The sequence below is a fragment of the Hippocampus zosterae genome, chromosome 5 (genome assembly GCF_025434085.1).
Source record: "Hippocampus zosterae strain Florida chromosome 5, ASM2543408v3, whole genome shotgun sequence".
Taxonomy (NCBI): Eukaryota; Metazoa; Chordata; class Actinopteri; order Syngnathiformes; family Syngnathidae; genus Hippocampus; species Hippocampus zosterae.
The window spans coordinates 24,373,899-24,398,285 of NC_067455.1; the positions used below are offsets into that span (position 1 = coordinate 24,373,899).

Here is a 24,387-nt window from a genome sequence, read left to right on the forward strand (position 1 = left end):
GTGTTCAATCAACCTGCCATGCATATTTTCGTAATGTGGGAGGAAACCGGAGCACCCGGAGAAAACCCACGCAGACCCGGGGAGAACATGCAATCCACACAGGGAGGCCGGAGCTGGAATCGAACCCGGTACCTCTGCACTGTGAAGCCGACGTGCTAACCACTGGACTACCGGGCCGGCCCCCACTGAAATTAATTTCCTTTTGTTTTTCCTGGTCTACATTATCGTACATCATAGAACACCCTTAGGCTGTGTTTGCCTTCATGCTGGTTATTCAGAGGAGCGCACGTCAATCTCTTGTAAGATGGCAGCTATTTAAATATTTCAATGACACACACATCCAGCGGAAGCAGCTCCACCATCAGACAAGTACAGAAGACACTTGGCTCTGATATTAATGAAGATGGAATATGTTTTCCTAAAATAGTTTGAACAATTCTGTTTATTCTTCATAAGGTTTCTGTCATGTCTTGTCTTTTTTATTTGATAAGTCACCAAGATATGCAAACAATGCACTCTGAGAGGCTTTTAGAAAAGCTAATTTTTTGTAGGTTGTTATACATAACAGATTTTAATGTACAGCATCACCATTATTTTGAGTTGCTTGCTTTTCCTAAAGCCACTCTGGGGGCAAGCCTGCACCACTCATCCGAAAATAAAGCATCAGCTCCTTGATGGAGCTTAGGTGCTCCAATTTTGTCAAAGTCCACACATCCATCCATGCATCCATTAATTTTCTGCATTGCATGTCCTCATTTCGGGTCACGCGCAGGAATACTGGGTTTTTCAAAGTCAACTTTGAAATTTCACCAAGGCAACCTCCAGGAGTTGTCATGCAGCTCGCTATGTGGTATTGACTGTTAACATCACTACAGTGGCTATGGCCTGTCTGCCTCAGACAAAATTTTAGCGTGGCTAAATGATCAATAATTATGACCAATCACTACCAAAATGAATTTGCACATCACCACATTCCTACTCTTGTACACTTAGAGTGTTCAATTGACATGCCCAGATTTTGACTTGCCCAGTACCTGACAACAGAACATGACAAATCAAACAATATTACAATGCTCACCTGCCGTGGACAGGCTGAGTTGGAAAAAGGAGAAAAAAAGCTCAAAATCTGGGCATGTCAATCAATATGTGGTAATAGTTATCACAAAAAAATTGCTTCAATCACTACAGATTTTTAAAGGGAGTGAATATTCGTGCTGGCATATTTTCTTATTAATCTATGATTCTAATTTACTATTTATTGCATTATATACAGTGGGGAGAACAACTAGCAACCATTAAGACTTTAGGCTTCCACAGACCTGTGAGTTCAGAACTGTATATAATCCTCCAGTCCAGGACAGCAGGTCACTGCAGATGAGCAGTTGTTTCCGTCAAAGGTTCGCTGCCCCTTTCTGCAATTCATGGCATCCAAGCCTGACAAGTTTGGAATCAAATTTTGGATTGCAGCGGATCTGGACATTAAATACATTTGTAATGCCAACCCCTACTTGGGAGAAAATCTCACTCGTCCAATGGGAGAGAGGCTGTCAGAGAATGTTGTTCTGAAATTGGTGGAACCATTTCGGGACCAGGGAAGGACTGTAACTATGGACAATTTCTTCAACTCTCTGTCTTTGGCGAACAGGCTCCTTCACCACAATCCGACTATGTTTGTTATGTAAAAGTTTGTCTTTTGAGCATCATGCATCAAAAAGTTGAAATTGTGGATGCCCGAAAACAAAAAACAAACAGTTGATGATTTTAATAATCTCAAATGCGGTGTCGACATCATGAACCAGAAATTACGCAATTACTCTGTGCATGCATGTGTTTTATAACCTTCGTTGACATGGCTGCCACAAATGCACATGTACAGGCTCAAAAGAAAGTCACCGATTGTTCATGCTGGAGCTTTCAGAGGAGCTCAAAAGGAGACCGATGCAGGAAAAACAACAAGTGGAAGAGCGTAAACAGCTGAGCCGTGAGATGAAAGTTGAGAGTCATCAGAAAAAGACTAAGTGTTTACACTGCAATAATAACAGAAGTACTTGGCGTTGTGGAGCCTGTGGCAAATTTACCTGTGGCAAATGTAGGCGGACTTCACCTTAGTTATGCGATAAATGCGAGATGTGAAGATTGTATGGAACACTTGTTTGCTTGAAACATTTATCCCGCTTGGTAGATTTGTCCTTTTTTTTTTTTTGCTTATCTTTGTGTGAAATAAAAATTTTATTTTGCAAATTATACAGTTTGTTGTTTTTCTAAACTGAAATTGAAATGTGTGGGGTGCTAATTTTGTTCCTCTGTCCTCTAAAATTTTAGGATTCGCAGTATGCAAGTATGCTCACCATAAAATGACTGGCCATTATAAAAATAATTTTCATGGCAAAAAAGTAAATAAAAATGTTTCTTGAATCAAAAGACGAAACAGGGCGATTGTGGAAAGCTGTTGAGCATCAAACACGACCAGGGCTGAGCATGCACAATTAGCAATTCAGATGGAGACAAAGAGTACCTTGAGTGGAATTTGCAAGTTCTGGAAGTGGAGCAGAAGTGGAAGCAAAACGGGCCTTCTAGAAAAGAATCGTAGTTCATTTTTATTTTGGTGTGGGAAGTCAACGTATGACATTCTCTGCCCGCTCATTTCGCCATGATAAAGGGTTAGCATTAGCGTCACTAATCTCCGCCGCACTGCTATTGTTATATAGCGTGTATGAGGAGAACGCATGCGCAAGTACTGTCAGTCGCCGTGATTGGACTCATAGCGTCATTGCATTGCATCGTATGGTTGGCTGGACACTTGTCACTCACTGAATTACACAGCAAAAAAAAAAGTTATATATCTCATTCATTTGCAGTGTGTTCACTGCGCTGGATAGGTTTTCTTGTGTGCTGAGAGTGTGCGACCAGTGCACAGTTGTGCAGCTGAGAGGGAACATTGATTTCAGCGCTGTTCTATTAAATGCACTCGATTTCTTAGCACCATCAAGACTAAATACATGTCCTAAGAGACATACTCCACGTTTTACAAATGAAACGCACACACTTAAACAATCCTGTAAGAAGCGTGAACGCAAATGGTGTGCAGCTAAACCTGAGGTCAACATAAGGCCTCGTCTGATCACTTGCTGAAATACATAGAAGCTCTTGATTGACGAAAAACCTATAAATTCTCCAGAATAATTGATGTTTTTGAAAATAAATGTAAATACGTATTTGATACAGTAGTAATGCTAATACAACAGCAGCTGACGTCCATCAGCTCCCTGCATTCAGCTCACAATTTCATGCATTTTTTTTTTTTTTACTTTGCAGATTCAGCTCATTAAGAAAGAGTTTATGGATATGGGCCTAAAACTCAATCAAATCCCGTGATTACTGATGTTAATTGAGGCAGTAAGGCTGATAATTGTCTGATAAGATGCTCTCATTTTAATAAAGTATCCCTGCAAAGTCTGTTACAACAACATGCAAACTTTTGAAATTAACATTAAAACTGCATAAGAACAACAAAAGGAAGCAACTTTAATGTTCCATTTAATGCGGTAGGTATTGATCCCCAGGTTGACCTTGACGGTGAGGAATGAGAGATTTTAAAGTTATTTGCATAAAATTAATTATTGGCAGAAAAGGCAAGTGAGCATGCAGCGCTTCGAACCTGCTTTATTCTTTCATTTCTTTAAAATGAGGAAATTGAAATATTTATGGGCGGCCCGGTAGTCCAGTGGTTAGCACGTCGGCTTCACAGTGCAGAGGTACCGGGTTCGATTCCAGCTCCGGCCTCCCTGTGTGGAGTTTGCATGTTCGCCCCGGGCCTGCGTGGGTTTTCTCCGGGTGCTCCGGTTTCCTCCCACATTCCAAAAACATGCGTGGCAGGCTGATTGAACGCTCTAAATTGTCCCTAGGTGTGAGTGTGAGTGCGAATGGTTGTTCGTTTCTGTGTGCCCTGCGATTGGCTGGCAACCGATTCAGGGTGTCCCCCGCCTACTGCCCGAAGACGGCTGGGATAGGCTCCAGCACCCCCCGCGACCCTAGTGAGGATCAAGCGGCTCGGAAGATGAATGAATGAAATATTTATATTGTGCTATGTGAGTAAGTATTAAACTCCATCAGGCCAAGAGTGGCTGCCAAATGGCTTACAGTATGTCTGGCCACAATCCGCAAGAACGTCTGGACAGTAGAGATGTGAATCTCAGCACTGAGGACGATTCGATACACATCTCGATGCACTACCAGCGATGCGATACTTAAACGATACATGGAATTTTCTGGCGACACGATGCGATACGTTTCACCGTCTTCACGATGTGATACGATGCAATACACATTTAGTTCAAATCAATGCAATCCGATACGATACAGTGCAATTTGTTGTGATATTGTGTGTGCAATTAAACATGATGCAAATACGCAAAGAAAAAAAGTTAAAAAGAAGATGGAATTCAGTATGGTATTGCAAAAAGTAGACCACTTTATTCCTTATAAACAGTAGAACGTTTAAAACAACTTATTTATGCCCTTTCACAATTGGGTTTTGTGCAAAGAAAACGTAAACAATTTGGCACCTGAGACTCACAGCTGTTGCTGTAGTGTAAACACAAACAGACTACTCACTAAGTGTCTTATATGAAATATCCATCTCCATAGGACAGAAAAAAAAATACAATTGAAACAATGTGGCAGTCACAGCCTCAAAGCTGCTGTGTGTATTGTAGCGTACGCAGACCACTCTCACTAAGTGTCAAAGTTAAATGTCCAAAAGAGTCATCCATATATAGTTTTTCCTTGCGCGGTCACAGTGAGCTACAAGGGGACCCCCAAAATAAGAGGCGATTTTTTTCTGATCCTGACCTGGTTTGCCAAGTTTCTCCGGTGTCCAACGAGGAACTGGACGGGGAGGGGCGGGAACCTTGTCGGTGATGTGGTGCCATCGTTTTAAGTGGTCTGCATATTTGTGGCGATGCCGTTGTATGGCTTCGTAGTGCGACATTCTTTGCAAATCACCGAGGTTTTATCAAGCTTTCCATCTTTCTTTTCGAAGCCGTAGTTTCCAAACACAATATCTGAATTTTGCGGGTGCATTAAATAAAGTAGTTTCCTCGCAGCTGCTTGCGCGAACTTCCACAGTGTTTCGTGAGTAGTGTACTGTACTGGACTGTATGTACACTCACGGCTTCCGTCCGTAATCAACACAAAACGCAAGTAATGATGGTGCATTCATCGCGCCTAGGAAAGGGCAGATAGGTGACGTTTAACATGAATAAAACGGCGCATGAATCGGATTTTACCGATACCCACCAATGCATCGTGATGAATCTCGATTTCACCCGTCAATCGCGTCGTACCCACTACCCAGTGAATGAACCGATACACTCGCATCGCGCACGTGCGCATCGATGTATCGATTAATATCGATTATTTTCCACACCCTTACTGGACAGAAGCAACATTTCCTCCCACCTGAACAACTACATTTACCCTAAAGCTGTGGTTCTTAGCATTTTTAGAGGTACCAAACCCAACCAGTTAACATGCACATTCATCGAACCCTTCATGAGTGAAAAAAAATTATATATATATATATATATATATATATATATATATATATATATATATATATATATATATATATATATATATATATATATAATTAAAAAAACACATTTATTAAAAACAGAAGAAAAGTTCATAAAATTACAAAGGATAAGTATACTTTTTTAAAAAATTGAACGACATACTATCACGACAGTCACACATTGATTACGAAGTGAACTAAATTTCCCACAGCACTGATTGGACAAGCAATGTCATGTGATCATCTGCAGCCAGTGATGGCCAAGCAAGTGTGTCATAACTAATTAACACGTTGATTCGCATGTGTCTTACCCTCCATGGCAGAGGTTCCGTTGGACCCCTGAGACCGACTCACTGAACCCATGGGATTCAATCAAACCCAGGTTAAGAACCACTGCCCTAAAGGTAGTGTTCACACATTCCCACCATCCGATTAGTGAGGCTTGGTAGCAGCATGACACTAAAAAGGAAAAGGCTGTAAAAGAAACAGAAGCGTGGTGCAAACAGAGAAGACCAGAATGTGTTGAAGTGACATCAAGCAACGATTAAAGTAAAGCTATTCTGTTTAGTTTATTGTCAAGTGTCAGAGCCAAATAAGACTCATAACTCATGTGAATAATGGCTTCGTGCTGGCCAATTCAACTGCGAAAAGAACAGCATGGAATGATTTAAAGACTTGTCCTTCCTCTTGACAGTGGCCCAGCAATATTTTATTTTCATATTCACAGAAGAAAATGTCAATTCATCGAAGCAACTGATTTTTTTCCCGACAAAAGTGGCTATCACACGCTGTTTCGAGAACAAAATGTCAGTAGCTTATCTTGACGGAACTGAACTTTAGAACCAATGGTTCGTGGTTTAGGTCTTGCTACGTACAAAATAAAAATTAATTATTTGTTGGAGAGATACTAGTGTACTGTACTTACATGGCTAATTATTGCACAGCTTCATTTCGCATTATTGTAGAACAGCCTGTCCCTTCATTTCCCACAGTCAGTGAACAATGTGGCAATAATAAAGGCAGCCACCTACCAGAGAGGACTGCAATTCGTAGTGATTTTTGGCTTACAATCAGTTGTCACGTGCCCACTAACAAATGATGTGTGCCATGTGTCAGCTAAAAGGGTTATTTGACATTTGTATTCTATCTCAAATGCATCTGATGTTTCAATAGTGGTTTTTTTTTTTTTTCTTGCATGTGATGAAATACATAAGCAACACTTCATACACACTGTACAGTTAATTAGAAGTCACTCCAAATATGCGCTGCAGGGAAGACAGGCTTCGGAAGGACTAGTCGCGATCATCTTTTCATCTGCAAGATTATTTATTTATTTTTATAATTTAATCTGTATTGTTTTGTTTTACAAATACTCTCAAATTTGATGCCGGCAACACGTTCCAAAAAGATGGAAGAGGGAAAATAAAAGACTCGGAAAGTACTAAAAAAAACCTCTTTCAAATGACCAGGTTAATTGGATAAAGGCATGATTGGATGCAAAATAAACATTCCCACAAGGCTGGGGAAAGCTTCGCCACTTTTTCAACAACTGCATGAGTAAATAGTTCAGCAGTTTAAGTGTTTCTCAATCCACAATTACAAGGAATTTAGGGATTTGGGTGCAGGCATCTTGGGATCGTTCCCACTCAGTCACGGTGTGCATGTGGGCGTGACTGATTGTTTGTCTCGATATGTGCCCTGCAACTCATTGGTGACCAGTTCAGGGTGTAGTCTACCTTATGCCTGAAGTGAGCTGGGATAGGCTCCAGCAACTCCCCGCGACCCTCTTCAAGACACGCGGTTTAAAAATGGATGGATGGATCATGGCTCATATATGGTCCATAATAAAGAAAGACTCTGAGTATCAGGAGAAATCTCTGCACAGAAGTGACAAAGCTTGTGACATAACACAGGCAGCACTGCATTAAAAAACATAATTTGTAAAAAGCTGTGATTTCCAACCTATATTGATCCAAGGCACATATTTTTGAGTTTGACCAATCAAACAAAAATATCACAGAAAGTGCATATCTGTTATGTATTTTTTGCCATCTTACAAAATCTAATGTATTTGTCCTGTCTATCAATAAAAGTCATTGGCATAGATAGATGGACAAGAATACATTATTTGGTATAGATTAATAATTTTTTGCTGTAATTGGCTGGCAACCAGTTCAGGGTGTACTTATTTCAACTTTGATGCTGTAGAGGCCCCCTCCGTGAGTCGTCACCTTACCGTGGTGGAGGGGTTTGTGTGTCCCAATGATCCTAGAAGCTAAATTGTCTGGGGCTTTATGCCCCTGGCAGGGTCACCCATGGCAAACAGGTTCTAGGTGAGGGGCCAGACAAAGCACGGCTCAAAAGACCCCAATGATGATAAAAATAAATGGATCTAGGTTTCCCTTGCCCGGACGCGGGTCACCTGGGCCCCCCTCTGGAGCCAGGCCTGGAGGTGGGGCTCGTTGGCAGGTGCCTGGTGGCCGGGCTTACACCCATGGGGCCCGGCCGGGCACAGCCCGAAGAGGCAACGTGGGTCCCCCTTCCCATGGGCTCACCACCCATGAGAGGGGCCAAAGGGGTCGGGTGCAATGTGAGCTGGGCGGCAGCCAAAGGCGGGGACCCTGGCGGTCCGATCCTCGGCTGCAGAAGCTAGCTCTTGGGACATGGAATGTCACCTCTCTGGCAGGGAAGGAGCCCGAGCTGGTGTGTGAGGCAGAGAATTTCCGGGGGTCCGTTTTGGGGGCCTCAGTATTACATCCCTGCTTTTTGCAGATGATGTGATGCTGTTGGCTCCTTCAGACGGGGCTCTCCAACTCTCACTGGAGCGTTTCGCAGCCGAGTGTGAAGCGGTTGGGATGAAAATCAGCACCTCCAAATCTGAAACCATGGTCCTCAGTCGGAAAAGGGTGGAGTGCCCCCTCCGGGTCGGAGAGGAGATCTTACCCCAAGTGGAGGAGTTCAAGTATCTTGGGGTCTTGTTCACGAGTGGGGGTAGGAGGGAGCGGGAGATCGACAGGCGGATCGGTGCAGCATCTGCTGTGATGCGGACGTTGTATCGGTCTGTCGTGGTGAAGAAGGAGCTGAGCCAAAGGGCGAAGCTCTCAATTTACCGGTCAATCTACGTCCCAGCCCTAACCTATGGTCACGAGCTATGGGTCATGACCGAAAGAACGAGATCCCGGATACAAGCGGCTGAAATGAGTTTTCTCCGCAGGGTGTCCGGGCTCTCCCTTAGAGATAAGGTGAGAAGCTCAGTCATCCGGGAGGGGCTCAGAGTCGAGCCGCTTCTCCTCCACATCGAGAGGAGCCAGATGAGGTGGCTTGGGCATCTGACTCGGATGCCTCCTGAGCGCCTCCCCGGTGAGGTGTTCCGGTCATGTCCCACCGGGAGGAGACCCCGAGGAAGACCCAGGACACGCTGGAGAGACTATGTCACCCAGCTTGCCTGGGAACGACTCGGGATCCCCCGTGGAGAGCTGGAAGAAGTAGCTAGGGAGAGGGAAGTCTGGGCTTCCCTGCTAAAGCTGTTGCCCCCGCGACCCGGCCCCGGATAAGCGGTAGATGATGGATGGATGGATGGAGTTCCAAAATCTGACTGACAGCCGACACGCTGTTTATATAGAGAAAAGGCGGAAGTGACCGTGGCCAGGCATGCGGGAAAGAAGTCGGCCAATATGGGAAGGGTGGGCGTGTATATATACATATATACAGAGGGAGAGAGAGAGAGAGAGAGAGGACAGGCATGCTGGGGAGCAGTCCGCCAATGGGTGAAGGGTGGGCGTGTAAGTGGACGCTAAAGGGCCGCCGCAAGCAGGTACCAACACCTGTATAGAGTGTGGCAATGTGCATTGTTGCAAAACAACTCCGGTTTTGGTTTCTAAGAACCCCCGAAAATAAATTCGACAAAGAGACACGCCTACGAAGCTGAGTTCAAACTTCAAGCCATCGGTTATGCTTTTGGCATGCGTGCCCATCTCACAGCAGCGGTGAAAAACCAAGTCAAGCAAATGAACTCTGAGCTTGCCGTTATTCCCGGAGGCTTGACTAAAGAACTCCAACCGCTGGACATCGGCATCAACCGGGCGTTCAAAGTAAAGTTGCGAACGGCATGGGAACAATGGATGATCGATGGCAAACGCAACTTTACAAAGAGTGAGAAGCAGCGCTGGGCGAGTTATGCCACAATACGCAACAACGAGAGGGAACGCTGCGTTTTTGATGGATTACGGTACTTGCTCAATTCTTTCTACATACACACGCGCTGCCACCATGTTTCGCTCTGTTCTTTACTTTCAAATGTGGGAAAGCTTCACAGGAGAGAAATGTTGACTTTGCTGTTGCTGCTCCTTCGTTCCGCTCGGCAATGCGTAGCAACTCACGCTTTAGCATGTGATGCGTTCAATGACAATTGGGATGTGCAGTCCTCTGCTTCTGATACAGAGGATGAGGACTTTGATGGATTTCTGGGTGATGATTGATCGAAGAACGTGAGAACATTGTACGATGGCTAAATAAAATACACCTGAACTCAGTTCTGCTTTCGTTGCCTTTTTAAAAACGTGTTTTTAGCTTGTATCTGTATGTCTTGGCATGCTACCGTATGCTTCAAGCTAACGTGTTAGCGTGCGCGCATGCATGCCGTATGTTTAAGCTGGCGTATGTTTTACCACTGTAAAACTGCGCCCATTAAGACAGCGCGGTTTGTCTATGTGCAAAATACAGAAATGTCACCCATGAATGAGACTGCGCCCAATTGTACGGTGCGTCGAATAGTCATGAAAATACGGTAAGTCAGTTGAACGTTTTGTGAAGAACAATACATATTCTGCATGTGAACTGATGGCATGAAAGGTGTCCTTTGCCTACTTTCTATATCACAGACTTCTACATGTGTGCTGACTTTAGACGTACACCTATATATGTTGCCTCCTCCTGGACTGCAACAACACCGCAGACCATAAGAGCTCTCATGGTACACAAATGTGGCCTGGCACACTGTTTGGGAATCGCTGGGTAAAGAACATATCCAAATAACCATAATTAGTTACCGCATTTTCTCGCTACATCTCAAACTTAAAACTCTACCATGCAAAGGGAAAGGCAAATATCAACAATAACCAGACTTCTAGGAGTTTGAACTCATCTCAGATGGACTGACATATTGAAAAAAGTATGTTGCGGTCTGACGAGTCCACATTTGAAATGGACTTTGGAAATCATGGACATCATGCCTTCAGCGTGAAAGATGAAAAAGGCACTAGGCAGAGTACACCCTGAACACCCAATTGCAGGGCACACAGAGACGAACAACTATTCACGCTCACACTAACACCTAGGGACAATGTAGAGTTCCATTAACCTGTCATTCATGTTTTTGTAATGTGGTAAGAAATGAGAGTACCCTGACAAAACCAACACACGGGAAGATTTTTTGTGTGTGTTTTGTTTTGTCACATGGTGTTGGTTTTACGTCGTGTGGACCTGACATGGATTGTTTTGGCCACAACATTCGTAAAAAGAGAAGAGAAGAATCTGAGCTTGGTGTTTGCGCCTTCTCGGCAGCACGCGTGTACCAGCACTGATTTCGAATGGGAGGAATGTCGTTTATGGACCGCCCAGGGGGTTGTGTTTTTGCGCCCATTTTGTTCAGCGAAAATGTCGGTGCTGTTAGACAGTCGGCAGCTGGATGGATGGATGGTTTGTGGAACCGACGATGAGAAGAAAGTACAGTATCATCAACGCAGAGCACAGAGGCCAATGGAACTGGGAGTCGCGGCTTGGAATTGAAGCGGATTTACATGGGACAGGAGATGTGAGCCAATATGTTTTTCGTCAATGGACGTGACAGCTTCTTGTTGCTTTCAAACTTAGCTTGTAGCAGATGTGTACACATTTTCAGCACGACATCTTTGATCCACTAGTGAAAGGACACTTTGCTTCTCTCCTCTTTCATCTATACTGCTTCAAACAACAAAGTGTATTATTTTGTCATTTTATGTTAACTGATCTGTTGATGGCGGCACGGGCACTCGCAGCGGCTCCTGTTGTTGTCTCGTTGTCTGGTTAAGAGGGAGGAAATTTCATCTGTGATGTATGTTACACATACAGCGCATTTGATAATAAAGTTGTACTTGACTTGGTCAAGTTGTGATCTTTAAAACATATACATGTATTTTTTAATCCATTATTTTTCATCCAATACCCATAAAATGACAACTTTGTGACCAGTGTGAAATCCCGATCATGTGACCAGATCAGCTTTCACAACTCCAGCTTTCACATATGAACCGATATCCTCGGATGTGCTGCAATTGGCTGGCAACCGTTTCAGGGTGTCCCACGCCTACTGACTGGGATAGGCTCCAACACCCTCCGCAACCCTTGTGAGGATTAAGCGGATCGGAAAATGGATGGATGGATCACCGGATGTGATTGGCCAAATGGCCCGCATGCTGAGTGTGTTTTAACCGCCGCTCTTCATAAAATACATGAAATTTTAATTTGAATTGTGCAAAATGATTGTTACATTGTACCTATAAACTAATTATGTGCATATGTTGCATTCCTCATTCAAATAAGCTTCAAGGAACATAGAAGCAGGAAGATGTCTTTGTCACAAGTGTGGTGGTGGAGGACCCCAAAAAGCAGGCAGGAGGGAGGGGCAGGGTGAACTTGACAAACTGTATTAACAAAACACCGAGAAAATTAAATTCAGAACAAAGTCCCGAAAACAACAAGAATCCAAAGTAACAAACAAAAACCCATGGAAGATGCTAAAACAAGGTGAAAGCAATACAAACAAAAATCCATATGGCATTAAGGCACAAACATGAACCAAGAGAAGCACTGACAGCAACAATGACCCGACACTGAGTGGCTGGGCCAGGAGTCCTTTTAACAGATAGCCTACTATGACATGATGACCAACAGGTGTGCCGCTGTAGGAGGTTCCCTACAGAGCCACCTGTTGGTCCCAAACAGATCAACCATGACATTCTTACCTTGTTCTGAAGTTTGCCGTTTGTGGATGGCCATCATACAGAGATAAAAAGTCATATTCTTCTTCCAGAGCAAAAGATTGAAAAACTATATGAATCCTGTTGCCCTCTCCAGCGACGATCACCCAGGTACAGTTTGCTCCATTGGGATAACCATAGGGAAACCCAGGGCTTTCTAGGGTCCCATTCCTCCCCTTTAAAGTACCTCCACATGTATGGATAAAACCTGGAAGGGAAGAAAAGACTATTAAATGGGTTCGGTCAAGGTGAATGTCACAACTCGTGTGCTCAAAACACTCAAAAGATTAAACAAAATGAAATGATTGGAGGCATCCCTTCAGAAGACACATCCATTCAATAGGTGTTGTCATCCAAGCGACAGCAACTCAAATGGGTACATGATGTCTTTGCAGATGCTACTCTTGATAACAAAATCCCAGATCATCAGCAGGGAAGAAAATCCACCCATGTTGTTGCTGTTTTTGCTAGTATTTTGTTAAAATTAATGTCCTTTGTATGATCCTGTACAAAGTATGATCTCTATAAAGTCCAAATGCATTTTCAAGAGAAAATTCCTTGGAAAATAGAGTTTGTTTTCTTTTCATTTTTTTATTTGATTCTTTCATTTATCAATAGGTAATTCAAATGTAATGCATCTGGTTCCATTACGACTCAATCGAGTCGATTGCAGTTCCTCATGCCGAACACTTTCACAAGGGTAGAAAGTAGGCCTATGCACGGAGGAAGAACAATAAATATTCTCCGCGTGAACTAAAGGCACGAAACGTGTGCTCTGCCTCCTTTGGTGAAAACGAATACATTGAGAGTACATTATAAACTATAAGTGTCCAAAGACATCATAGATTATATTGTTAGAAGTGTGAGTCTCAAAACAGGTACTGCAAATGTATTTGTGTCACTTTTGAGGTGGTGTTGAATAAACTAATCTGCTATTGGTAATGGCCAAGCGCATGGGAAATGCAAAATGGGTCAAGTTCGCCAGGATGTCAGGAAACATTTCATCACTTTTCCCAAAGACGTTTCTGACACATTTTTCATGGAGCACGCTGTGGCCGCTAAGTCTGGGGACACGGACCATTAGAGCATCAGGCATATGGAAGCTATTCAAGCCAGTCATAGGCTGAGGGGGGATTTGAATGGATTTGACAAAAAAGAGGATCGCTCTACCTTTCTTTCAGATACTTCACAAATATTAAATACCCATAGTTTCCGGACTACAGAGGACACCTGCTTGTAAGTCACACCCAGAGCATTTTTAAAGGAAAAAAACATTTTGTACATACATAAGCCGCACCTGTCTATAAGCCACAGGTGCGTACATTGTACAGTGAAATTCCTCTACGACAAAATCATGTTTGCAGCAAGACATTTTCACAACAGGGTTTTTTTTCACTGTAGCAAATTTGATCACACATGTAAACAAACACACACACACACACACACACAAAGTGTGGGTTCCTGTCCTGTTATTGAAAAAACAATTACCGTATTTTCACGACTATAAGGCGCCATTAAAAGTCTAAAATTTTCTCCAAAATGGACAGGACGCCTTATAATGCGATGCGTCTTTTATATGAGCTGAGTTCCAAAATCTGGCTGAGACCCGACACGCTGTTTATATAGAGAAAAGGCGGAAGTGAGGTCGGCCAATCAGTGAAGTGCGGATAAGAGGTCGGCCAATCAGTGAAGCGCGTCCGCGCACTTATATGTAAATTATGGAGAGAGAGGAAATGTGTACGTGAGTGACGACACGCACGCATGCGGAGAAGAGGTCGGCCAATCAGTGAAGCGCGTCCGTGCACATATATGTAAATATATGAAGAGAGGTGGACGTGAGTGAGGACAGGCACGCAGGGGGTGGGTCCGGCAATGAGTGAAGGGTGGGCGTGTATGTGGACGCTAAAGGCACGCCTCTAGCAGGTACCAGCACCTGTATAAAATGTGAGTATGTGCATTATTGCAAAACAACTTCGGTTTTGGTTTCCAAGAACCCCCGAAAATGAATTCCACAAAGAGACACGCCTACGAAGCGCAATTCAAACTCCAAGCCATCGGTTATGCAGTGAAACATGGGAATCGAGCAGCCGCCAGAGAATTTAATGTCAACGAATCCATGGTTCGCAAATGGAGGAAGCAGGAGAACGAGCTTCGCCAAGTCAAAAAGACGAAGCGGAGTTTCCGTGGAAATAAGGCGAGGTGGCCCGAGTTGGAAGACCAACTGGAGCGGTGGATTCTTGATCAAAGAGCAGCCGGCAGAAGCGTCTCCACGGTCACCATTCGACTAAGGGCGAAAACGTTAGCCGAAGAATTGAAAATTGAACATTTTCAAGGAGGTCCGTCTTGGTGCTTTCGCTTTATGAAACGGTCCCATCTTCCGTGAGAGTGAAGACGACCGTGGCTCAGCAACTTCCAGCGGACTACAAAGAAAAGCTGGCCATTTTCCACACCTACTGCAGTAAAAAGATTGTCGACAAACGCATCCAGCCTAACCACATTACCAACATGGACGAGGTCCCGCTGACTTTCGACATCCCGGTGAACCACACTGTGGAGAAGAAGGGGACCAGCACGGTTGCGATACGCACAACGGGGCACGAGAAGTCAGCTTTCACTGTCGTTCTTGGTTGTCATGCTAACGGACAGAAACTGCCACCTATGGTGATTTTCAAGCGAAAGACGCTGCCGAAATAAAAGTTTCCAGCCGGCGTCATCGTGAAAGCGAACCAAAAGGGCTGGATGGACGAGGAGAAGATGAGAGAGTGGCTAAGTGAGGTGTATGTTAAGAGACCGGATGGCTTTTTCCATGCCTCGCCGTCACTCTTGATTTGCGAGTCCATGCGTGCCCATCTCACACCAGCGGTGAAAAACAAGGTCAAGCAAATGAACTCCGAGCTTGCCGTCATTCCCGGAGGCTTGACTAAAGAACTCCAACCGCTGGACATCGGCATCAACCGGGCGTTCAAAGTGAAGTTGCGAGCGGCATGGGAAAAATGGATGATCGATGGCGAACACAGCTTCACGAAGAGTGGGAGGCAGCGCCGGGCTAGTTACGCCACAATCTGTGAATGGATTGTAGCTGCTTGGACGAACGTATCTGCTAGTACAGTTGTTCGAGCTTTTGGCAAAGCCGGCATCATTTCTGTGGAGCTACATGATGGCGAGAGTGACTCTGACAACGAGGGGGAACCCGGCGGTTTGGATGGATTACCGATACTTGCACAGTTGTTTAATTCGGACACAGAAGATGACGACTTTGATGGCTTTCTGAGTGATGCTAGAGCAAAAAACGTGAGTACCTTGTAAATAAAATACACCCGAACTCAGTTCTGCTTTCGTTGCCTTTTTAAAAACGTGTTTTAGCTTCGAGCTTCAGTGTGTGCTTCAAGCTAACATGTATGTTTAAGCGTATGTTTTAACACTGTAAAACTGCGGCCATTAGTACAGTGCGTCCTGTGTATGTGTAAAATACACAAATGTCACCCATTAATGAGACTGCGCCCAACCGTATGGTGCGTCGAATAGTCGTGAAAATACGGTACTAAAAAGTAATTTGCATCAAATGAAAATTGTTTGGTATTGCCCATCATTAGCATTAATCACATTATAAACTTTATTGGATTGAAAAAAAAATAATAATCAAGAATTCTTGCAGAACAGTTGGATTTTTCTAATAATTTAAAAAAGAAAATCCATTAAAAAATAAAACAATGAACTATGTCAAACTGAGGTAATTCGAATTACATTTCTGAATAAGACTTAGGAAGACAAGCAGTAATGATGACAACAACTAGCCTTGGTATGCATGATTAAGTTTCTCCAGACAGGGAAATATTTAAAAAAAAAAGTGTTGTCTAACATATCCTAAATTCCAGATGAGAAAACATTCTCACTCTCTACATTCTCACCCTTGACAAACAGTCAAGTCAAGTCAACAGTATTTATAGAGCACTTTCGAACAGCCATCGCTGCATACAAAGTGCTGTACATGGAGCGATTTAATATACACAATAAACAGTAAGACGAATCGGTAATAAAGGCGGTGGAAAGCACCAAGCAGTAAAATCAAGAACAAATCTAAGTCATGCTGAGTCGAACGCCAAAGAATACAAGTGAGTTTTGAGGAGGGCTTTAAAGATGGGCAGCGAGGAGGCGCACGTCAGTTTTGCACCTCAACAAATTACAACCATGTTTGCATTTTCTCAATTTAGGGGGATGGGCGAGCTACATGACATGACTGTTTCATGTACAGTCATTATCTGTAATCTGATTCAGCATATTGAGACACACCTGCTCTTATGAAATTAGAATTTTAAAAAATATTGGAATTACACACAGCACATTTATTGCAGTTTGTTGACATTTTTCAGGTTTGGTTCAGTAAACCAACTATGCAACTGATAGATCGTGAATCATGACCAGACGGATCCAATTATGAAGTGAACTCTACACAGACCATAAACACCCTACCGAAAATTTGAATATTATGAAATTATTATTTACAGTAGTCTGGTACAAGTGCCCTTTTTACTCTGTGTGCTGAAGCGAAATGAACAGTTTTTCATCACGTGATAACTGTCAGTTTGCAAGATGGTGGTGGTCCCCAAAAAGCAGGCAGGAGGGAGGAGGAGGGTGTACTTGAAGAAGTGTATTGATAAAACACAGAAAACTAAATTCTAAACAAAGTCCAAACAACAAAACGAATCCAAAGTATCAAACAAAACCATGACTGAAGCTCAAAAAAACTAGAACAGAACGATGACAGAAACAAACATGACAAGACAAGCAAACAATGACCCGACCACCTGGACCCCACAGGGACAAAGGACCGGGTCCAATTCCACTCTGTGCCTGGCGCAGCACGTCTGCAGTGGCCTGGCGGAGCACGTCTGCGGGCGACACCTTTTTCCCCTTCAGGCAGTGCGGGTCGTGCGGCTGTCCCATGTTTCCCTTTCATGCAGCCATCCCATGTGTCTCCTTCAGGTGGTGCAGGTCATGCGACTGTCCCATGTTTCTCCTCTAGGCGGCGCATGTCATTGTGACCGTCCCATGTTCCTCGTCCACGTCCGGCCGTCTCATGTTTCCGTCATGCCGAGCTCCGTCCACGTCAAGCCAAGCCTAGCCAAAGGTTTGCCACCGCCCTCCGTTCCTGTTCCCCGGTGAGGCAAGGGTTGCCGTCGCTTTTGTTCCTGTTCCCCGGCGAGGCAAGGATTGCCATCGCTTTTGTTCCTGTTCTCTGGCGAGGCAAGGGTTGCCGTCGCTTTTGTTCCTGTTCCCCAGCGAGACAATGGGTTGCTGTCGCTTTTTGTTCCCGTTCCCCGGTGAGGCAAGCCTTTGGACGACTTTGGGACGTTTGGGATCCGTCCCTTGAGTGAGGGGTACTGTCATGATTCTGTCTGTGACCAACAGGTGGCACTGTAGGGCTCCACCTGCAGCTGCACACCTGCCGGTCGTTACGTAATTACTACTGTCATGGTTCTGTTTGTGACCAACAAGTGGCACTGTAGGGCTCCCCCAGCAGCCGCACACCTGTTGGTCTTTATGTAATTAGTTGTATAAAAGGACTCGACCACTCATTGTCGGGTCATTGTTGTTTGCTTCTGTCATGTTAGTTGCTGTCATGGTTTCTCTTGGTTTGTATTTATCACTTTGTTTTTTGCTTATGTCAAGTCAAGTCAAGTCAAGTCAACAGTATTTATAGAGCACTTTCAAACAGCCATCGCTGCATACAAAGTGCTGTACATGGAGCGATTTAACATATAGATTTATGTGTCATAGACCATAAAGCCATTGTTTTATTTATTTATTTTGTTGTATTTTTTCTTATCTTATTTGATGTAGTTTTTTAACATTGTACTCGTGATTTTAACTGCTTGTTGTAAGGTGTCCTTGAGTTTCTAGAAAGGCGCCCACAAATAAAATGTATTATTATTATTATTATTATTATATACAATAAACAGTAAGACGAATCAGTAATAAGTAATAAGTAATAAGGCGGTAGAAAGCACCAAGCAGTAAAATCAAGAGCAAATCTAAGTCATGCTGAGTCAAACGCCAAAGAATACAAGTGAGTTTTGAGGAGGGCTTTAAAGATGGGCAGCGAGGAGGCTTGCCGAATGTTCAGTGGGAGGTCATTCCAGAGAGATGGACCAGCAACAGAAAAGGCTTGATCCCCTCTGAGCCTCAGTTTAGTTCTTGGTACGTCTAGCAAAGACTGGTCCACAGACCTGAGGCGCCGGGCAGGGGTGTAGGGGCGTATGAGCTCAGAGAGGTAAGGTGGCGCGAGATTATTCAGAGATTTGAAAACAAAGAGGAGGATCTTAAAAATAATTCTAAAATGAATGGGGAGCCAGTGAAGGGATGCCAAAGTAGGAGTTATATGCTCCCTCTTACGAGTACCAGTCAAGAGGCGAGCAGCGGCATTCTGTACCAGCTGAAGGCGCTTGATGGAGGACTGGCTGACTCCAAAGTACAGGGCGTTGCAGTAATCGAGCCGGGATGTGACAAAGGCATGAATTACTGTCTCAAAGTGTTCATGTGAGAGGAAAGGTTTTATTTTGGCCAGCTGTCTAAGGTGAAAGAAGCTGGATTTAACAACGGCACCAATTTACCGATCGAGTTTGAAATCACTGTCCAGTTTAAGTCCCAAGTTTGAGACCGTTGATTTCAGATAAGGAGATAGGGGGCCCAAGTCTACAGGATGGAATGTACAAGGTCCACTGGGGCCAAACAATATCACCTCTGTCTTCTTTTCGTTGAACTTCAAGAAATTTTGTGCCATCCAGGTTTTGATTTCTTCCAGACAGGATAGGAGTGGCCTTAATGAGAAGGTGTCTTTCTTGCTCAGTGGGACATAGATCTGGCAGTCATCTGCATAGCAGTGGAAAGGAATACCATGTTTCCTTAAGATGGAACCCAATGGGAGCAGATACAGCGAGAACAGCAGAGGCCCCAGAATTGAGCCCTGTGGAACACCACATGACAGGGGAGCAGTGCGTGATTTAGAGCAGCCAAGGCTGACACAAAAGGTCCTGTCAGCTAGATAGGACCTAAACCAATCAAGAGCACTTCCGCCAATGCCCACCAAGTGCTGCAAACGAGTCAGCAGAATACTGTGATCCACTGTATCAAATGCTGCAGTTAAGTCCAATAAAACCAGACACACGTGGTCTCCAGAGTCATTTGCCAGGAGGATGTCATTAGAAACGCGTAACAGGGCTGACTCCGTGCTATGCATCGTCTTGAAACCTGACTGGAAGACCTCCAAGATGTTATGTTCATCCAAGAAAAGTTTCAGCTGCATGTGCACCACTTTTTCCAGAATTTTGGAAATGAAAGGCAGTTTGGAAATGGGTCTGTAACTTGACAGCTCATCTGGATCAAGACCAGGTTTCTTGATCAAGGGTTGGACCACAGCATGTTTAAACTGTTGGGGAACTACCCCAGAAGAAGATGCCAGGGTTTTGTTTGGAACTTTGGATTTGTTTCGTTTTCCAGACTTTGTGTGTTCTGGATTTCGTTTCTTTAGTATTTTTAATACAATTTGTCACCCTGTTCCTCCCTCCTGCCTGCTTTTTAGGGTCCACCACCACCTCGCAACGTGACAATAACATTGGAGGTCGCAAAAATAGCTGTCTCCACTGTAAATCCAAACACAGTGTACGTAACCAAACAGATGAGTTTGTGGTTTTTAATAGTATTAATAACAATAGAAATAAATACAATGTTCAGAAAATGTGTTCTCTCCAAGTGTTTAAATTTAGAATTCTTTGCTGAGATGAGTGAATTACTCTACTTATTTCTGGACAAAACCAGGCAGCTGAGAGCTGCGACACACAAAAAGCAATTCCCGGTATGGACCGATAGACATACTGACGGATGGATAATACTCAAAGTCCTGTTATTTTTCAACTGAATGAATAATCCATCCATTTTCCAAACCGCTTATCCTCTCAAGGATTTCCTGGAGCCAATCCAAGCTGGTCACCAGACAATCGCAAGTCACACATAGGCAAATAACCATTTATACTCCCAATTACATCTACGGAATTTAGAGTGTTCAATTAATGTGCTTGCATGTTTTTGGAATGTGGGAGGAAACGGGAGCACTAAGAAAAAAACCCACGCGGGCATGGAGAGAACGTGCAAGCTCCACAAAGGAACGCCAGAGCCTGGAGTCAAAGCAATGAACTCTGTAAGGTAAACGTGCTAACCAGTCAACCACTGTGCCGCTCAACCAGTCATGCAGCGTGCAGCTCTGATTGAATAATTAGATTAAAAAATATTGGTGTTGGAAAAAAAAAAGAAACTCATTCGTCATGCACAAAAAATCTTACTTTAGGATATTTATCATGCACTCTGAATTAGTCGCAGCACACCGCAACCTCAGTTTGATGTAGATCCCATTCATCCAATTCGTGTGTGTGTGGGTGTGTGTGTTAAACCCATCCATCCAGTTTGACTGCTTTTTTAATAATAATGGAGGATGTGTATCTCCAACAGTTTTTCTGTGCAACATTGGAGTTTTATATACTGTGGTAATTTGTATTTTGATGGATATTTATTCAGGTTTGCAGTCAAACAGAATGTGGTTTCACAGGGGAGCTACATAAAAGAAGAAAATAGGACGGAAAGAAAAATAAACATGTAACGACAGCTTAAGGTAAAATAAACAAGACAGCATTATCTGAATATTGCAATGTCACACTGGAATTGAATTTGTTGCAGAACAGTCGTGTTGCCCACTGTGAGGGAAGGTCAGGACAATAAAAGGCTATATAGAACAGGGACCGAAAAGGGAACAGGATAGTGGACCCAATTGTGTAATTGGAGGGACCATGTTGATTCTCAACCAGATCAGGAAGTTGACATGGTCAGTCAGAAGAATTTTTTTATAGGAACTTTGGAGTGATCTGTAACCAAGCAACCCCTGCATATGTGTTTACTGACACATGCAAGTGAATTGCACAATGTGGACAGAGTACCCCATCCAACCCAGCCAAGAGAGGAGAACAGACACCACTCACGCCGATGCAGCAAGTGACGTCCACCAGCTCCACTTAAGCGGCGTACAATTGGCTACCAGAAGGAGAGCGCGGGGACCCACTGACACACAGCGCATAGCACTTAATTAAGGCAACTCATTGCAGGGCAGTCAGAAAAGTGTGTTATGCTGAGAACTCAGCTGTTTGGACAATGTTTTTATATTTCATATTCAGCTGTTGCCAAGTGCATGTATCCCCCGCAAGATTACACCGAAATTAATTTAATTATTAGGCAGCAGTTTTCCCCAATTATATTATTGTGAGTGCAAAGTTGAAAGTTATGCACTGACAAATGTTCTCCATGGTGTCTCCCCCCAATGTTTTCCACGGTGTCTCCTTTCAGAGCTGCAGCCGTATTGCAATTCTTCCTGAAATGTGTTCAGACTCGCTGTTTGAGTGTATTAATATTTTCAGTTGTAGTGGGGTGAGAAACGCAGCCATCCTCTCTCCTGTTACCATGGTGACTCGTACAGCCGTGGAACCATTAATGCTGGCTTTTCATAGTTATGGTGCACGTGCTTAACTCCAGGTGAAGACACTCCGAGTTGATTAAGCACATTCATATCAGCTTCTCGGCATCCCGGTAGTCCAGTGGTTAGCACGTTCAGCTCCGGCCTCCCTGTGTGGTGTTTGCATGTTCTCCCCGGGCCTGCGTGTGTTTTCTCCGGTTTCCTCCCACATTCCAAAAACATGCATGACAGGCTGATTGAACACTCTAAATTGTCCCTAGGTGTGAGTGTAGGTGTGGATGGTTGTTCATCTTTGTGTGCCCTGCGATTGGCTGGCAACCGATTCAGGGTGGCCCCGCCTACTGCCCGTAGACAGGGGATAGACTGGGATAGGCTCCAGCACCCCCCGCGACTCTTGTGAGGATGACACGGTTTGGAAAATGAATGAATGACTTGAATGAATCAGCTTCTCTGGAATTGGAAACCCAGAGATCCAATCTCAGAGTACGGCAACTCAAAGTTCAGCATTAGACACAGAGTTTGTCGTAGACTCTTGGTCAAACGGACCCCAGTTAGAAAACCTCACTGCTCATCCTGAATCTGAGATCCGACCTTGCGACAGACCCTCCTCACCAGCACCCCTGAATAACTCTTACCGGGGACGCTGAGGAGTGTGATCCCTCTGGAGTTGCAACACGCCTTCTGGTCCCCCTTCTCGAAAAGGAGGACCACCACCGCAGTCTGTCAATCCAGGGGCCCTGCCTCCAATTTCCATGCGATGTTGTAGGGGCGTGTCAAGCAGGATGGCCCCACAACATACACAGCCTGTTGGAACTGTGTGCAGATCACATCCAGCGTTGGGACTTCGCCACCAATTATTTTTTTAATCACTTCGGTGATTTCAACCCCAGAGATAGGAGAGTCCAACTCAGAGTTCCCAGACCCTGCTTCCTCAAAGCAAGGGGTGTCAGTGGAATTGAGGACTTTTTCAAAGTATTCTGATGACTGATTTACGATGTCTCAAGTCGATACCACAAACACCCCCCCAACCCGAAGGCGAAGGGAGGCTACCTTTATTTCCACCGGGGTGAACCCGAATGAGCAGGCGTCACGCTGGAGCCAATAAGTATGACTACACCTGCTCTGCGCCTCTCACCGTGGTCAACTCCAGAATCAAAGAGTGTTCAATGCCTCTTGAAAGTACTGGTAAGAGAGCCCAAGATGTGTGGGGAGGCAAGTCTGACTATGTCTAGTCTGAACTGCTCTGCCACGCACACCAGCAATTTTTGCCTGTGTTAGATATTTCACATAAAGTAGCAAAATGTATTTTGCCCTGGTATGTCAGTAGGAAAGCGCGTTGTGATGTGACCCTCGATTCAATCAGAGAAATAGAAATCACAAGCCAGGAGCTCGCCAGGACAGCAAATATCGTGTGGCAGGGCAGAACTCCTCCAAGTAGAGGTAAGATCGGGCCGCCCGACCCGACCCGAAAATGTCAATCATTGCTTTGGGTTCGGGTCAGTCGGGCTTCTCTCTCGCTGACTTTTTAAAAAATAAATACTGCATATGTTTGAAAATGTATACTAAAACAATGTGCGGATACTAAACTAAGGAATACTTATTTTAAAACAAACAATTTGGATAAAACAGAGAAGGCGCTGTAATGTAATTGCTATTTAACTACTAAATTTCCCCTGTGTTACGAATAAAGGATATCTTATCTTATCTTAAACAGGAGCGCAGCCACTGACGGCCAGACGCTGAGCATGCACTGTGCACGTGTCACACCAAATTACAGATAACAAAAATTGAAACTTTTATGTTAAATTTCGTTTAAACTAATCTATAGAAATCATTTCAACTATTTTTACCTATTTATTTGATTTGAATAATTCTATTTAAAGCCTAGTGGGCTGCAGGATTTCTCTGCGTAATTAAGCAAATGCGCATCAAGATCTCTTTGTCTGGCCTCTTATTCTGTGTTTCAGCATTATTTCGTTGTGCAAATGCATTTATCAGGTTCATAAAAATATGTAGATTATTTTAACCTTAAGAAATCTAGCATTTTTTTCTGCCAAAACTACTTGGAATGACCTTCTGTAACCGTTCGGCAAGCACCCGTGTCATCTTTTAAATACATGTTAGAACACATTTTCATTCTTTGGCTTTCAGCTATGCATGAGACTCACCACTGTTGTAGTGTTTTGTTTAGTGATTTTATGTTATTAATTGCACGTTTTAGCTGTCTTGGTTAAGTACCGGGTATGTCTGATTTTTACTTTGTGTCCAGCAAAGTGAAATCT

At 43.9% G+C, this 24,387-nt stretch overlaps 1 protein-coding gene and 1 long non-coding RNA gene across 8 annotated transcripts in view; one reads left to right on the forward strand and one right to left on the reverse strand.

Annotated features, from left to right (window-relative positions):
• The window catches only part of LOC127600226 (CUB and sushi domain-containing protein 3-like), a 782,730-nt gene that overhangs the window by 724,251 nt on the left and 34,092 nt on the right, over window positions 1-24,387 (reverse strand). For all 7 annotated transcript variants that reach the window (XR_007962299.1, XM_052064574.1, XM_052064571.1 and 4 more), the window contains exon 2: window positions 12,577-12,799. Coding sequence is in view for 6 of the 7 variants with exons in the window: in XM_052064574.1 (XP_051920534.1) it covers window positions 12,577-12,799 (223 nt within the window). In the remaining variant the exon portion in view is untranslated. The remainder of the gene's footprint in view (window positions 1-12,576; window positions 12,800-24,387) is intronic.
• The window catches only part of LOC127600376 (uncharacterized), a 257,704-nt gene that overhangs the window by 189,754 nt on the left and 43,563 nt on the right, over window positions 1-24,387 (forward strand). The gene's annotated exons all lie outside the window — the stretch shown is intronic.